The 15,887-nt window shown below is 37.1% G+C and overlaps 1 protein-coding gene across 7 annotated transcripts in view; it reads left to right on the plus strand.

The window, feature by feature from the left end:
- Positions 1-15,887, plus strand: part of TUT7 (terminal uridylyl transferase 7) — a 59,716-nt gene that overhangs the window by 33,204 nt on the left and 10,625 nt on the right. For 5 of the 7 annotated variants that reach the window (XM_057722078.1, XM_057722080.1, XM_057722079.1 and 2 more), the window contains 11 exons: positions 1,797-1,900; positions 2,554-2,643; positions 3,496-3,609; positions 3,784-3,861; positions 4,483-4,660; positions 7,429-7,476; positions 7,556-7,647; positions 9,163-9,278; positions 11,685-12,010; positions 14,211-14,287; positions 14,651-14,714. In XM_057722078.1, coding sequence (XP_057578061.1) covers positions 1,797-1,900; positions 2,554-2,643; positions 3,496-3,609; positions 3,784-3,861; positions 4,483-4,660; positions 7,429-7,476; positions 7,556-7,647; positions 9,163-9,278; positions 11,685-12,010; positions 14,211-14,287; positions 14,651-14,714 — 1,287 coding nt within the window. The remainder of the gene's footprint in view (positions 1-1,796; positions 1,901-2,553; positions 2,644-3,495; positions 3,610-3,783; positions 3,862-4,482; positions 4,661-7,428; positions 7,477-7,555; positions 7,648-9,162; positions 9,279-11,684; positions 12,011-14,210; positions 14,288-14,650; positions 14,715-15,887) is intronic. The other 2 variants (XM_057722083.1, XM_057722081.1) reach the window with 2 other exon arrangements.

The raw sequence follows: 15,887 nt of genomic DNA on the forward strand, positions 1-15,887 counted from the left end.
TGTGTTGTGAATAAATCCTAGAGGACAGGCTTAGAAGTGTCATAATGGTTAACAGTGTCAAACTCTAGAATGGGAAGGAAATGGAGAAAAAGGGTATCTAATTTAGAGCCAGTATAGCAAAGTAGTTAATGGGGCTTCTAGAATCAGACTCTAGTTTTAAATCTTGGGTCCCCACTTGCTGGCTGTATGATCCCAAAAAGTCACTCACCTTCATTATGAGCACTAAGGTTCTTATCTATATAAAGTAGGAACAACAATAATAGCATTTAAGATTAAGAAACATAATTACATTAAACTACAGGGCCTGACATATGCTAAGTGTTCAGTAAGTATGAGCTTCCTTTCCCCTCCTCCCCATCAGTATAAGTTAGACTTCTGCTATCTCCCACACAGACCTTTTTTGCTGAAATTTCTTTCATCTGCATACTCTTCTTTCTAAATTCCAGAACGCTAGGTATCTGCCCTCTAGATATCACCACTTAACTCTCTCAGAAGGAACTCATCTTTCTCCTTACCGCCTCCTTTCTGCTACAACCACCACTACCTGCTCTTCCTTCCGAATCCTCTTTCTTGGTCGTTGACATTGGCATCCTTGGGAATCACCAAAATGAATGAAGTGATAATTAGCCTGTCCTAGATTAGGTTCAGTAGAGTCAGTCATACCAAGATTTGAATCCCAGCTCCACAATTCACCAACCACATGTTCCTAAGCACGTTCATTTCTCTGGGTCTCTGTTGCCTCATCTTTTGGGGAAGGGTGAATGGTCTTAGGAGGTAGTGTTTATTAAGGAATCTAGGTACTCAGGAAGTGGCCTGACTCTTACAGCCCTTCTTCTCCTTTATCACCCCTACTTCTGCTTCCCCAACCCATCCAGTTATAGATGTTCTCAAACATGTCTTGCTGCTTCTCTGCATTCCCATGCCACCATGATAGCTCAGCCCAGGTCGGTTTTTACAATGGTCACCTTGTCTCTCTTCCGGGTGCCTCCAGTCTGTCCATTGCCAGGGACCTTGTCTAAATAGATGTGGTCAGTGATTCTCCCCAACTTAAACCAGTTCATTGGCACTTCTTTGCCTTTAAGGATATATGTGTTCCCTATTTGGGCTCTTCCCAGTTCTTACCACATCTCCTATTACTTATTATTTCTTTCCCTCAAGCCTGCACAATTCCAAGGAAGTTCCCTGAACTGTTCTGTTTCAGGCATCTACCTTTCCCTGTGCAGTTTTCCTTGCCTGGTAAATCTCCTCAGCCGTCTCTTTTTTTTTTTTTTTTTTTTTTTTGCCTGTTCTTTTTCAGAGCCTAGCTAGGGCAATTTCCTTCTCTGTTGACGTTGATTCCTTTCTTACACTGACATCGCTTCTAGCTCTGCGATGAGTAACTTTTGTTTTAAGGATTCAGATGATTACCCCTATATGGCTTTTCTCCATATTAGATGTGTAGTCTTATAGAGAGAATAGGTAGGGCCCACATAGTCCAGACTCTGCAGTAGTTTCTTCTGTTTTGGTGTTTATCAGATTGACAGCCCTGTACACATGCACATGATCCACTGAGTTCCTGAAGAGCTGTGGCTGCCTTATTGATTCTTGTACTTCAAATATTGGTGTGTTTAACAAATGTAAACTTTGCCAGAAGAGTCTTCCCAGATGTTTGTTAATAACAGAGAATTCTTGGACTAGTCTTAGTGACTCAGTGAAACAAGCCAGGTTTATATCATTCTATGTTGGAACATTAACATAAGAGCAATTTATATCCCCTGCTGCTGTATTTAATGACACTATCTTATTTCCCAATCTAGGGTTGCGAAACATCTTGCCTATTACAACAGCAAAGGTGCCAATTGTAAAGTTCTTCCATTTGAGAAGTGGTCTGGAAGTGGACATCAGTTTGTATAACACATTGGTAAGATTTTCTCTAGACTTTTTCTTTAGGGAGATTAAGGGAAACAAACATCTCTTAACTTACACAATCTTTAACTAAAATTAAGCCATTCATTTCATCCAGTCTGTTCTTTCATTAGTTATTTATGAGTGGTTGCTAAGTGCCTGGCAGTGTTCTGAGGCTAGGGATATAACATAGAATTGAGTGAATATTAGTATTCATTTAAAATGAGGTCCCAGTGGCAAGTACTTTTTGTTTGACTTGAACTTTGTTTTAATTTTGGAGTGTGTGTGTGTGTGCCTGTCTGTCTGTCTTTGGTCTCATACCTGGTTTGTTTCTGGGCTTTATGGGACCTCTCTGAGCCCTAAGGACATTTAATTTGAATAATGGGCAGAGGTAGGGAGGTCTGGATCTTACATTGACTTAAAGGGAACTGATTATTTTAATAGCCCTTATTTTCTAGGATTGTTTAGACTAAGGAGGCCTGAAATCAGATGTCAGTTGTAATTCTTATCTAGTAAGTTAATGAAGCTTGTCTTTAGGGGAAATATATTAGCTCCAGTCTAAGTGTCTTCATCCTAAAGTGAATTACAGTGTAAACCTTTTCAGAATATTCGACCTTAAAACTTTTTCTCCCAACTGGTAGCCTTATTGTGTAATTGCCCTTTTAACAGGCCCTTCATAACACAAGGCTCTTATCTGCTTATTCAGCCATTGATCCCAGAGTGAAATATTTGTGCTATACCATGAAAGTATTTACAAAGGTGAGTATGCTTCCTCTTGTGATTTATCAGGAAATTTCATTACATCTGCAATTTTGTTGAAAATATAAGTCTGTAATAGAAACAGACTCGGTGATAAAGAAAACAAACTAGTGGTTACCAGTGAGAAGAGGAAAGTGGAGAGAGGGGGGTATCATGGGATTAAGAGACACAAACTGCTATGTATAAAGTAAACAACAAGGATATATTGTACAGCGCAGAGAATATAGCCATTATTTTATTTAAAAAACTGGGTTTTTTTTTTTGTTTTTTTTTTTTTTTTTTGGCCATGCCATGCAGCTTAGTGGGGTTTTAGTTCCCCAACCAGGGATTGAACCCAGGCCCTCGGCAATGAGAGCACAGAGTCCTAACCACTGGACCGCCAGGGAATTCCCTATTTTGTAATAACTTTAAATGGAGTATAATCTATAAAAATATTATATCAATATGTTGTACACCTGAAACTAATATAATCTAGTAAATCAACTATATTTCAATTAAAAAAAAGAAAACACATCTTTATTTTTAAAGATTCATAGCTATGTCAAATGCTTCTTTTAACTGTTTGAGAAGCCCTACTCAACAAGCTAAAATTTTGTTGTCTTAAGTTTTACATAGTAACCTAATATTGCTTGTGGCTGATAGTTCCACAGCTTTGTTGGGGGTTGTTTTGCTTTCATTTTGATTTATTTTTTTCAGTTGGTCTTATTTGGTTTTGTTGGCATATTTTAGCATTTGAAAATGCAATTTTATATTAGTGCCCTCTAGAAGCACCTTACTTTCAGTGACAATGGAATACCTGCACATATAGCAGGAGACATTGGTGGTCTTTGTTCCTCCTTTTCCTTCCCCCAGATGTGCGATATTGGTGATGCTTCTAGAGGCAGCTTATCGTCATATGCATACACGCTTATGGTGCTATATTTTCTCCAGCAGCGGAACCCACCAGTCATTCCTGTCCTTCAAGAGGTATTAGTAAAAGAAATTGTATTTCTCATCTGTAAAGCTGGGTGATCTTTGAGACCTCTTCCTTCTCTAAAATTCTGTGGTCCTGTAGTTAAAATTTTTACCATTTTCCTACAAGTTTTTGTATCAATGCATTAAGTTTGTAATCCATACTAATAGTTTAAAAATTAATTTCAGATATACAAAGGTGAAAAGAAACCTGAAATATTTGTTGATGGCTGGAATATTTATTTTTTTGATCAAATAGATGAACTGGTACGTATTTTCATAGTAAAGATTTTTTACATCCTTGACTGAAAGTTAGCTATACTATGCTGTAGTGTAGATGGTCAACAACTATATTATCACTTGTGATATTTATTTATATTATGATAGTAAACAAAACTAGCATATACAGATGATTCTTTTGAAGTTGAAAAACATTTTTTAAGCCAGGTGAGTTTCTAGGGACTGTATCCAGGATTTCTTTAATGCCTAATAATTCCAAATGGTCAAGTAATTTTATTCCAGGTGAAAAAATGTTTGCTTTGTGGTTTCCTACAGAGAATGTGGAAAGACTCTGAGTTACAGAGATATAATAACCAGGTGTCACCAAGGCTCTTAAAATTTATTTCCAGATTCTTCCACAAACATACATTCTAAAGTTTGACACTTAAAACCCTGAGCTCTTTCTGTCTCCAAGTCATAGGGTAGAGATTAATAAACTCATGTAAATGATATTTTAAAATATAAAAGAAAAGTTATATAATTGTATTTTTATGTATGTAACCTCTAGTTAATTAAAATAAATCCAAATTTACTCCCTAAAATACAAATGATTATTAATATTAACAGTTTACTATAGAGCATGATATCTCTTGTTCTTTCTATTTCTAGCCCACGTATTGGCCAGAATATGGAAAAAATACAGAATCTGTTGGACAGCTGTGGTTGGGACTTCTTCGTTTCTATACAGAGGAATTTGATTTTAAAGAACATGTTATTAGCATCAGGAGAAAAAGTCTGCTTACAACTTTTAAGAAACAGTGGACGTCAAAATACATTGTTATTGAAGGTACAAATAAAATCGAACTTAAAACTATGAAGGTGCACTAGAGATTGAACTGTGAGGGTGTTCTTCGTCCTTGCAGAGCTCTTCCAACGCAGCCATGAGCTGCAGATTGGGATGTGCCGCGCAGCTGTCCCGTTACTGTCCACATCAGGCAGACTTGTCTGTTTCCAGCCTAAAGATTTATTTTTAAATGACTGATGCCCTTCTGTGGGGTCTCTTACAGATCCAAGGTTTTGTTCACCATGACAAGTCCTTTAACTTTGTTAACAGGTACAGGAGAATAAGGTTGCTATAGAGATAAGCCAGCTTCAAAATAGTGGGACTTTCAAAACCTTCCTAAGTGCAGATTTGAAGAGTATCACAAAGTCAGTTTTCAAGATCCTTATTTGCTCTTTATTGATAGAGTTTACCAATAAGTAGTTATATATGAAATTTGACATTTATTTCACCCATGCTGAAGCCTTTTCTTCCTTGAATGCTAGGATCCATGGGCCATTTATGTTTGTATTTGATTCTTTATTTCCAATTTTTAGGATTTTATTTTTATCTTTGTAGATTTTTTTATTAACTTTATATATATTTGTATGTATCCAGATAAATTTATATGTACGTATACATATACGTACATATTTGATTTTTAGATATTTGAGCTCATTATTCTGAGACTTGCTTTTTACACTGAATGGTTTTACTTTGATACTCTATTCTATCTTTATATATTTACCAAATTGTTTTCAATGGTTGCTCAGTATTGATTTTTTTTATTGAAGTGTAGTTGATTTACAATATTATATTGGTTTCCTGTGTACAAAATAGTGATTCAGTGTTTTTATAGATTATACTCCATTTAATGTTATTATAAAATATTGGCTATATTCCCTGTGCTGTACAGTATGTTCTTGTTGCTTATTGATTTTATACATAGCTGTTTGTGTCTCTTAATCCCATACCCCATCTCACCCCTCCCCGTTTCCCTTTCCCTATTGGTAACCACTAGTTTGTTCTCTATATCTGTGAGTCTGTTTCTGTTTAGTTATATTCGTTTGTTTTGTTTTTTAGATTCCACATATAAATGATCAATTTCTGGGATTTTTAATTTTAAAGACAAAAAGAAATGGCTTAAGAAATATTTTATTGATTTTAGTCTTTTTTAATGTAATCATATCACCTAAATAATGTGTTACCTTAGGTTATGCTTTTATCATTACTTCTGCTTACTGACAGTATTAAAATACTCTGAACATTTGTAAAATTAAATTCAAATGACAATGGGTTATAGATACGGTTTTAACTTTTTAGTATCTCATATGTCAAAAGCATAGAACTTTGTCTTAAACTTTTCCATTATCACAGTGGGTTCCTATGGTCTGCCAATCATTAATTTTTTTTTAAATTTTTGAAGCCTCATTATCTTTGGCTTTTAACTTTACGTTATTTACACATGAGTCATTAGTAATAGGCTATATAAGAAGGAAGATTTTTAGCTAGTTATTCTAGAATTGAGAAATTTCAGGGATGGAAGTTTGTAGTGCTTGTACAATAGCTAATGTCGTAGTATCTGTGCTCTATCAAGCAAACAGTCAGAAATACTTCCACATAACACACACATAAAAATCACCAGAAGAAAGTGTGACCAAACCTACTAGAAAGGTAACCTTCTCATAGCAAATATTAGTATAGGGTTAAACTGAGTGAAGGGTCTTATACTCCAGTAAACTCTTAGTGGGTCTAAATCCCAAATGGTATACCCCAGTTCTTGTACATTAGAAGCATAACAGACAGCCAGAAGGATGCCTCTTTTTACTTCTGCACTCCTTTTGTATGTGTTGTGCCCATCCTCCATTTTCTTAATGAGATGATCCCAAAAAAAGGTTTGGGTTTTTTTCCCCTTTGCTTTCTTATGTTTTTAGACATTTGTTGGAAATAATTAAATATCTACACATAGTGTTTAAATTGTGAATTATTGTGTATATTTATTTTAAATCAAATGTAAAATAGTATTTTGATTTAGAAATAGTGCTTTACCTAAATTTATTTCATGAACCAGTTTATTCAGATCTCACCTACATCATTGACATCAGCATTTTTTTTTAATCATTACTACCACTTTCTGGGTCATCTAACAAATAATATTTCAGACATATCATGTGTATATATGCCTAAGACATTTGAGATGCAGACATTAAAGATCATATGGGAGTATAAAGCTTTTACTAGAAATTGAGATCCAGATAGCTATTGATATGTTATTGGGACAGGTGTGTGTGTGTGTATGTTTTAATTTATCTTGTAAGTATGTTTTATGAGCTTCATGATAAATTATTTTCTAAAATGATTTTTTAAAGGCTGTTAATTAACAGGAATATTCAGTGCTAAAATGTTTTCAATATATTTGTGACCTATATATGCCTCTAAAACTAGCATGATTAGGTAACATCAGACTAATATGTCTTCTCTAAACAGTATTTTGTTGTTCAAAATGAAGCACCTTCCCGTAATATGAGAGACTCTTTAAGGATTCAAATATAAAGCAATATTCTCTTTTCTGATGGACATTTTTGGGGGAAAACCTGCCTTATATTTAGGAATATATATTACTTAGTTGTATTATATATTTAAAACTCATTAAAAAGGTAGTCATTTAATACTTTTATTAATGTGATGAAGTATGTAACACTTTCTTCTTGTTATATAGACCTCACTTAATGTACGAATAGTGGTATTTCCTATTTGATTATCTTTTTTTGTTTTCATTAATCTTCTTTACGTAGATCCATTTGATTTGAATCATAATCTTGGAGCTGGATTATCAAGAAAAAGTAAGTTACTTTGTTTATAAATATTAATGCCATCTCTTTTCCTTTTAATCCATCTAATTGACCCTTTATTTCTTCTTAGTGACAAATTTTATAATGAAAGCATTTATTAATGGGAGAAGAGTATTTGGTATTCCAGTCAAAGGATTTCCAAAGGACTACTCCTCAAAAATGGTAAGTGTCTGTTGGAAACACCAAAATAAAAAAATTCTGAAAGTCATTTAAGCACCTAATTTTTATATATTACTTCAGTAATAATATAAATACTCTGAAAGTTTGGTGAGTCTAGCCAAGATAAAAACCTTTTTATACACATCCCTGTTTTGAAGCCATTTATCAAGAGAACAGGGAAAGATAGCCAGAAGTGGAGTTTGGGTGGGAAAATTAATAATTTTGTTGCTGCTTCTTTTCCTCAGTAACACACATCGGTGGCATTGCTGTTCCACCAAGCGTTCAGCTCCACACCAGCCTCTGCAAACCTAGTTTGCACGTATCTAAGGACATCCCCCACCCCCCCATATGACATCTAGGTTTTCCAGTCTGCTTGCAAAGAGTAATTAATCCCTTAATGGGACTAGGAGAGAGATAAGTGCTGCCTGTGCTAGAGATCTGTCTATCCTCATGTAACCTGATAATCAGGTTTTATGGAATCACACTCATTAAAAACAAAACAATTGCATTATAAAAATTAATTTTAGTGAGAGAAAAGGGGAAGCGATTAGGAACTAGAGGGTTTTATATTAAAAATAAATAAAGAGTTTTTCCCCCTGCATTAGTTTTCTTAATAAAGACCTTTTTAATGAACCTTAAGTTATTGGATGTATAAGCATGTTCAGCATTTGCTTACATCTCTACGTCTAGTTTTTGCTAAATATTACTGTAGTGATCTTCTACACCAGTGCTTCTGAAACTTGTTCAAACAAATCACCTGGGATTTTGTTGAAATGCAGGTTCTGATTCAGGAGGTCTGGGGTGGGGCCCAAGGTTGTATGTCTTATAAGCTCCCAGGTGACACGACTTCTGTTGGTACCCGCCCCCCCCCAATTTCAGTGGCAAAGAGGCTGGAGTCCAGACCATTGTCTTTCCTTACGTCTGATATTTTCCTTCAGAAGCCACAACAAAGCAACAGCACATAGCTTCTTTCTTTTTAGGTTTTAGCCTTTTCATTTTATGAGAAAATATGGTCTTTGGACCTTGCTTCAGCTTCCCCCAAGTCCTAGGAAGCTGAATCACAGGGATGTGTAATGCTCTTGTTTAGAAGTGTGCTAGTGAAAAAGCTACCTTATGGTTAGAGTTAACAGTGTTCTGCATGATGAAAAGTAATAAAGATGAATTTAAGAGGTCCTGAATTAGACCTCTTAATGGTTTTAGCTTTTGGAACTAAGTAATATAATAATTATTAAAAGTAATATGCCATGGGGACTTCACTGGTGGTCCAGTTAGGGAGCTAAGATCCCACATGCCTCATAGCCAAAAAACCAAACCATAAAACAGAAGCAGTATTGTAGCAAATTCAATAAAGACTTTTAAAAAAAAAATGATCCACATCAAAAAAAAAAAAATCTTAAAAAAAAAATAATAACATGCTGATGTTGATATGTCAGTAATATTCCTGATTGGTATTGGTTAGTTTTTGTGTTTGGATCTCATATTAATAGTTCAGACTTTTATATATTTATGTTCTGCTAGGGGTACTTTTTTGATCCAGTTGTGCTAACTGAAGGCGAGCAGGCCCCAAATGATAGATGTTGCCGAATTTGTGGGAAAATTGGACACTTCATGAAGGACTGTCCTATGAGGAGAAAGTAAGTGAATATTCAAAAGGGGTGGTTTGTTTTTATTTTTTTACTGTACCAGTTTTTAAATGAGATTCTCTTGTAATAGAAGATAAACCTGTATTAAATCCAGCAGTTCTCAGATAAATTTGAGAGTTTCTTACAGTGAAAATGAAGTGAGTTAAAACACGGCTTTAAGTACACATGACTAGGATTAACTAGGTTGTACAGGTGGTAGTCTTCCAGGCCTGGTCCCCTCTCCTAATTTTGGGCATGGCCCTAGTCATCACTTGATCATTTGGTTATCACACTCTTCAAAAGGATGGAAGAGCAAAAGAAGAAACTGAAATTCTTCCCTTTTACAGCAGTGAGAAGTTCAGAATCATTTCAGTCAAAGAGAAGTAAAATAGGTTTTCTCTTTTTAGGATCTCTCTTACACTTCTAATGTACAATAACTGGAGTGTACTGTGTGGGAATTTAGACTCACCAATACTTTACTGCACTATAGGACCCTTCACTTGTATGCATTTTAATTCTTTTTTTTTATTAATTTATTTGCTTATTTTTATTTATTGGCTGCGTTGGGTCTTCATTGGTGCACGTGGGCTTTCTGTAGTTACAGAGAGCGGGGGCTACGCTTCATTGCAGTGTGCAGGCTTCTCAGTGAGGCGGCTTACCTTGTTGCAGAGTACAGGCTCTAGGTGTGCGGGCTTCAGTAGCTGTGGAGCATGGGCTCATTACTTGTGGCTCACGGGCTCTAGAGCGCAAGCTTAGTAGTTGTGGTGCACAGGCTTATTTGCTCCATGGCATATGGGATCTTCCCGGCTCAAGGCTCAAACCCGTGTCCCCCACATTGGCAGGTGGATTCTTAACCACTGCACCACCTGGGAAGCCCCTGCATTTTAATTCTTAATAACTACTGTGGTGACCTTCTCAATTTAGTCACCATGCTTTTTTCCAGTAATGTTTGCAGGAGGGCAGTGTATTTTCGGTTGCTTGCTTGGGACATATTCTTGTTTTGGGTGATGGGGTATTTTTAACTGGACAATAATATTCTCATTTAAAAACATGCTAGTTAGCACTGTTGGTGGGAATGTAAGTTGGTACAGCCACTATGGAAAACAATTTGGAGGTTCCTTAAAAAACTACAAATAGAACTACCATGTGATCCAGCAATCCCACTACTGGGCATATACCCAAAGAAAACCATAATCCGAAAAGAGACATGTACCATAATGTTTATTGCAGCACTATTTACAATAGCCGGGACATGGAAGCAATCTAAATGCCCATCAACAAATGAATGGATAAAGAAGATGTGGCATATATATACAATGGAATATTACTCAGCTATAAAAAGGGATGAGATGGAGCTATATGTCATGAGGTGGATAGACCTAGAGTCTGTCATACAGAGTAAAGTAAGTCAGAAAGAGAAAGACAAATATTGTATGCTAACTCACATATACGGAATCTAAAAATGGTACTGATGAACTCAGTGATGACAAGAACAAGGACACAGATGCAGAGAATGGACTGGAGAACTCGAGGTTTTGGGGGGCGGGGGGTGAAGGGGAAGCTGAGACGAAGTGAGAGAGTAGCGTATATATATATATATATATATATATATATATACTACCAACTGTACAATAGATAGCCAGTGGGAAGTTGCTGTATAACAAAGGGAGTTCAACTTGAGGATGGAAGATGCCTTAGAGAACTGGGATGGGGAGGGTGGGGGGAGTCGGGGGAGGGTGGGGGGAGTCGAGGGAGGGAGGGAATACAGGGATATATGTATAAAAACAGATGATTGAACTTGGTGAACCCCCCAAAAAATAATAAATAAATAAATAAAATTTAAAAAAATAATAATAAAAAAATAAAAAATAAAATAAATAAAAACACGCTAGTTAAAGTAAGTCACCATCTGGAATTCGAGACTCTTATTTAGTACTTTATTTTTTATTCAGATAATAGTCACTGATCATGTAGGGCAAGGAAGAAATAATTTTGACAGTTTAAGAACATAAATCTCCTTATAACCATTGTTCCCTTGTGAACCTAAAGTTTCATGTCTCAAGTTTCCAGTGCTGATAAAGAATGCTAATGGGCTGGAAAGGTTTAAGAAATCATTCCAAGGATAATTTCAGTTTCATCACATCAGTATCAGAGTAGGTATTAAATTAAGGAGTTCTACTAATTGCAAAAACTGTTTTACGGTACTAGAGTAATTGTGAAAATGAAAAAAGAAAAACTACACCATTAAGCCCTGAGGTTGCTTCTTAATAGAGAAGGTGAACTTAAATTTGTTAAGTTCTTGTTTTTCCCTCCGATGCCTTCTATATCTGGTTGTCTCCTAAACCTGGAGTGGTCTTTTTTAATACTTTGTTTAGGTTTCTGTTCAGATTTTTCCTACTAGTATTATATCTTTTACAGAGTGAGGCGACGGCGAGATCAGGAAGATACACTGAACCAAAGATACCCCGAGAACAAAGAGAAAAGAAGCAAAGAAGACAAAGAAATTCAAAATAAGTACACAGAGAGGGAGGCATCAACAAAAGAAGATAAGCCCATGCAGTGTACACCTCAGAAAGCCAAGCCAGTGAGGGCAGCTGTTGACCTGGGGAGAGAGAAAATTCTCAGGCCACCAGTAGAAAAGTGGAAGAGACAGGATGACAAAGACTTAAGAGACAAGCGTTGCTTTATTTGTGGAAGAGAAGGGCACATTAAAAAGGAATGCCCACAGTTTAAAGGCTCCTCAGGTATGGACACCCATCACACCTTGATGTTTGCACTCAGATCTCAAGGGAAATCTCTTTTTTAGAGTTCTTAACTCTTTTAGTTCTATTTATTTCTTTAACAGATCTATTTACTGGAAAAGATTTTAACAAGGTGAACCCACCTCCCCTGCTCTTACTTCTGATCCTCTGTATGTCTTGAACACTTATTGCTGGTTTTTTGAGAGGCTTATCAGAGTCATTTGGTTGACTTTTCTAATAAGATTAGCAATGAATTGAAGACCTGGTAATTCCCAGTACCTAAAAAAATGTAACCAAAGCAACCAGAAGACACCACTTGAGCTTTGCCACTCAGTGTGTGCACTTTTAAAATGGAAGCACTGACCAGCCATGGGAGAGGCATAGCTGAAGTGATCTCAGGACACCATACCATGTGTGCAGGAACCACTTGTGTTGTTTAAATACACGTGCTCACAGGCCTAGAAAGGGGACTAGAAGGAGAAGGGTTACACAGTTAACGCTGCCTCTACCTGCAGAGAATTATCTTTGCATTTCATGATTTTAATAATTTTCTTCAGTGAGCATGATTATTCCTATGGTGAGGAAAAATATATTGAGTCAGTAGTTGAAAATCATCCATAGATCTTGCCCGTGTGAGTTGTTGGTTCTCAATCACTTTTTCTATTAAATAGGTGAAGCATCCATTGTGGGCATCTTTTTAACAGACTATTAAGAGTAAGGGTACCTTGTGTGTGGGAGACAAGTTATGGCTTACAAAGCAGTTTATATACTCTCACTTTGTTTTCTCAGAATAAACCTGTGAAAGTGAACAAAATTTGATAAGCATAGAAATGAAACCATGAGAGAGAATGTTTTTGGTTAAAGTAGTAACCCTGTTCCTGTCCTCAATTGTAAATGTTTATGGACAGCATAGAAACGTCAGCACTGACAGTTCCCTAAAATACTCACTCTAGTCCTTGTTGCTTCTGGAACACTAATATACCTGTCTTCCATTTCATAATATCACATCAGCAACAGAGTCTCTCCTTTTTTTAAGGTGGACAGTTTTTAGATCAGCTATCCTTATTTTTTTAATGAGCTTTATATGAAAAGAAATATATTTTTAAATTGTTTCATTATTGATTTTAAAATAGGACTTAAATGTTTATGAAAGATACAGCTTCAGCTTGTCCTACTTCTAAGGAATTCAAATTCAGACTTTTTTGCCCTAACAAGGGACATATACCAGAATAAAATGATCTTCTTTTATAAGAGGTAAAATGTTCAAAAAAAATGAAAATAAAAGCAATAGCTAACATTCATTGAGCACTTACAATAGGTCAGGCACTATTTAAGTACTTTACATGGGTAATCTCATCTAATTTTCACCACAGCCCTAAAAAATGTGGTATTACTGATATCCCCAGTTTACAGATGAGGAAACTGTAAACAGTATAGATAAGATGTAATGCAGTCTCACCAAAATTCCTTTTGTAGGCTCCCCTTCAGAAAACTCTTCATTTACGCAGAGCAGGAAGCACATTAGCATTGCACGCCACTTTGGTACAAGAAAGTGGTGAAGGAATGTCCCTGCACTCCCTCAGTGCGGGTAGAGCTCTTCTTTCTAGCTAGTAGCAAGTTTAATTAGCCTACTGGTGAAGCTCTCAAAATAGAGCAGAGAATTCCCTGGCGGTCCAGTGGTTAGGACTCGGTGCTTTCACTGCCCTGGGCCTGGGTTCAATCCCTGGTCGGGTTCAATCCTGGTCTGGTCAGGGAACTAACATCTGGCCAAAATTTAATTAAAAAAAAAAAAAAATAGAGCAGTGATTCTGACTGCCTGGGGGAAGCAGCAAATCAAAGAGAAGGGATATCCTGGGACAGGGATGGGGTATTATCAAACGTACAGAAAGCAATAGAGTTTCTTCAGACTGTTGTGTTTTCGCATTAAATCAAGTAGTCCTCATGTAAAAGTAAAATAAAAAGGGAAAGAGTGGGGCTAGAGTATGGTGAATTTCCTCCAATAACAATTAAAAATAATCAGCTTCTTTGTATCTAACAATTATGTTGCTCCCTCTCATTTCTTCAAATATGTTATTATTTTGTCCACACAGTATACTAAGTAGAGCTTCTGTCATATTAACAGAAATTCTTTCTATGAAAGTTTGAAACAGGGCTACTACTTTCAATTTAAAGTAGGAACAAAAAGTGCTGATTTCTTTCTCAGGTCTGTCTAAATCAGATTGTATATTTGGATCCCCTTCTTCACCTAGCCCTTTGAGACCAACTGGCACATTTGTTCAGGTAAACCTAGCTCAGACCTGAGCAGGAAGCCCTCCCGTCCTCTGTCTCTCCTGCAAACACTTACTGAGTGCTAGCAGCTCTGTGCCAGGTGCTGGGAGGCCCCAGGCCCTGCCTCCGTCCTCCTGGCTGACTCACAGCTCCTCTGCTCTTGCCTGTGGTGCAGGGTGCAGTGAGCTTGCTGTGCACCGGCCCGCTGGGCATGCTTTAAGGGGTCCTGCAGATACATCTTGCTTGTTGGTTAACTTGCAAAGTTCTGCCACCCACATGCCTAATTTCAGCTCTCCTTGGATTTGGTTACAGTTTTCAGGCTGTTTCGGATGCTGTTCCTTTCGACTTTGTAAACCAGTCTATTTCGTTTTTTAGGCAGTGCTTTTACATGAAGACCAAAAGAAACAAAAAACATCTATATTTTTGAGTCCCCAGTCAGGTATGTGGGTTTAAAAAAAAAAAAAATGTGTGTTTTTTTATTTACTGCATAGTGTACCACATGCCTTTTGAGACGCTTCCTTTGAATAAGAGGTTTTAACAGGGATTGGACATCAGAATCACTTGGGGAACTTTTAAAAATACAGCTGCCCTGCCCCCACCTTCATTTCCTAAATCAGATTCTTCAGGGGTTAGGCTTGGTCCTGTGTATTTTTTAAATGTTCTAGGTGATTCTTGTAGCATCCTTGAGTAGGAACCGTAGTCTTTAGCTGTTTGTTCCTCTTCTACACTTTTTGTTTCTGCTTTGAAATTGCCACTATCTTGTCAGCAGTGTATTCTCCTCATGGAGATTATTTGCCACACACCAAAGTATGGGAAGAAAGTAATTATTGGCCTGAACACACTCTCCCTCAGCTACGTCATTTATTCATTCCTTCGACAAGTGTTTATTAAGCCACACCTCCCACCCAGCTGCCCCCTCCAAGTGCAGAGTGTGGGCCTAAACACTGAAGATACATCAGTGAACCAGCAAAGCTCCCTCTTTCATTTACTCTGCATTCTTGTCAGAAGAGAGGCAGAAATATTTCATGTGGCCACAGGTGCCAAGAAATATAAAGCAGGAAAAGGGAAAGAGGATGTTGGGTAGGGAGGTGGTTTCTCTGATAAAGCAGCGTTTAAGCAAAGAATCAAGTGAAAGGAAGAGGCAAGTCAAGAGGAAATTGGAGGTAGACTCTTACAGCAGAGCTGAAAACAGTTTTGTCCTGAGTGGGTGACACTAAGTGGGGTGAGGGTGAGGTGGGTGGTTGGAGGTGAGGTCAGGGTACACGAGTGTGTGTCATGCAGCTCCTTCAGCTGTGATAGGGATGGGGTTTTCTTCTCCATAAGATGGGCAACTGTTGGAGGGTTTTGAGGAAAGCAGTGGTATTATATGAATTGTTTTAAAAGGTTCACTGTGGCTGCCGTGAGGAGGCAAAGATGAAAATTCAGTCCAACAGGGAGGCTCCTGCTGTAGTTCAGGGGAGAGATGAGGACAGCTTAGATGTGAGTGGAAGGGGTGGAAGAAGTGAGGACTGCTCATGTTCTGGAGACTTTAAAGGTAGCGCCAACATGATCTGTTGATGGGTTAAATGATAAAGCATGACAGAAAATCATGAGATTTTGAGAATCAGAGCTG

The sequence above is a fragment of the Hippopotamus amphibius genome, chromosome 2 (assembly GCF_030028045.1).
Source record: "Hippopotamus amphibius kiboko isolate mHipAmp2 chromosome 2, mHipAmp2.hap2, whole genome shotgun sequence".
Classification (NCBI taxonomy): Eukaryota; Metazoa; Chordata; class Mammalia; order Artiodactyla; family Hippopotamidae; genus Hippopotamus; species Hippopotamus amphibius.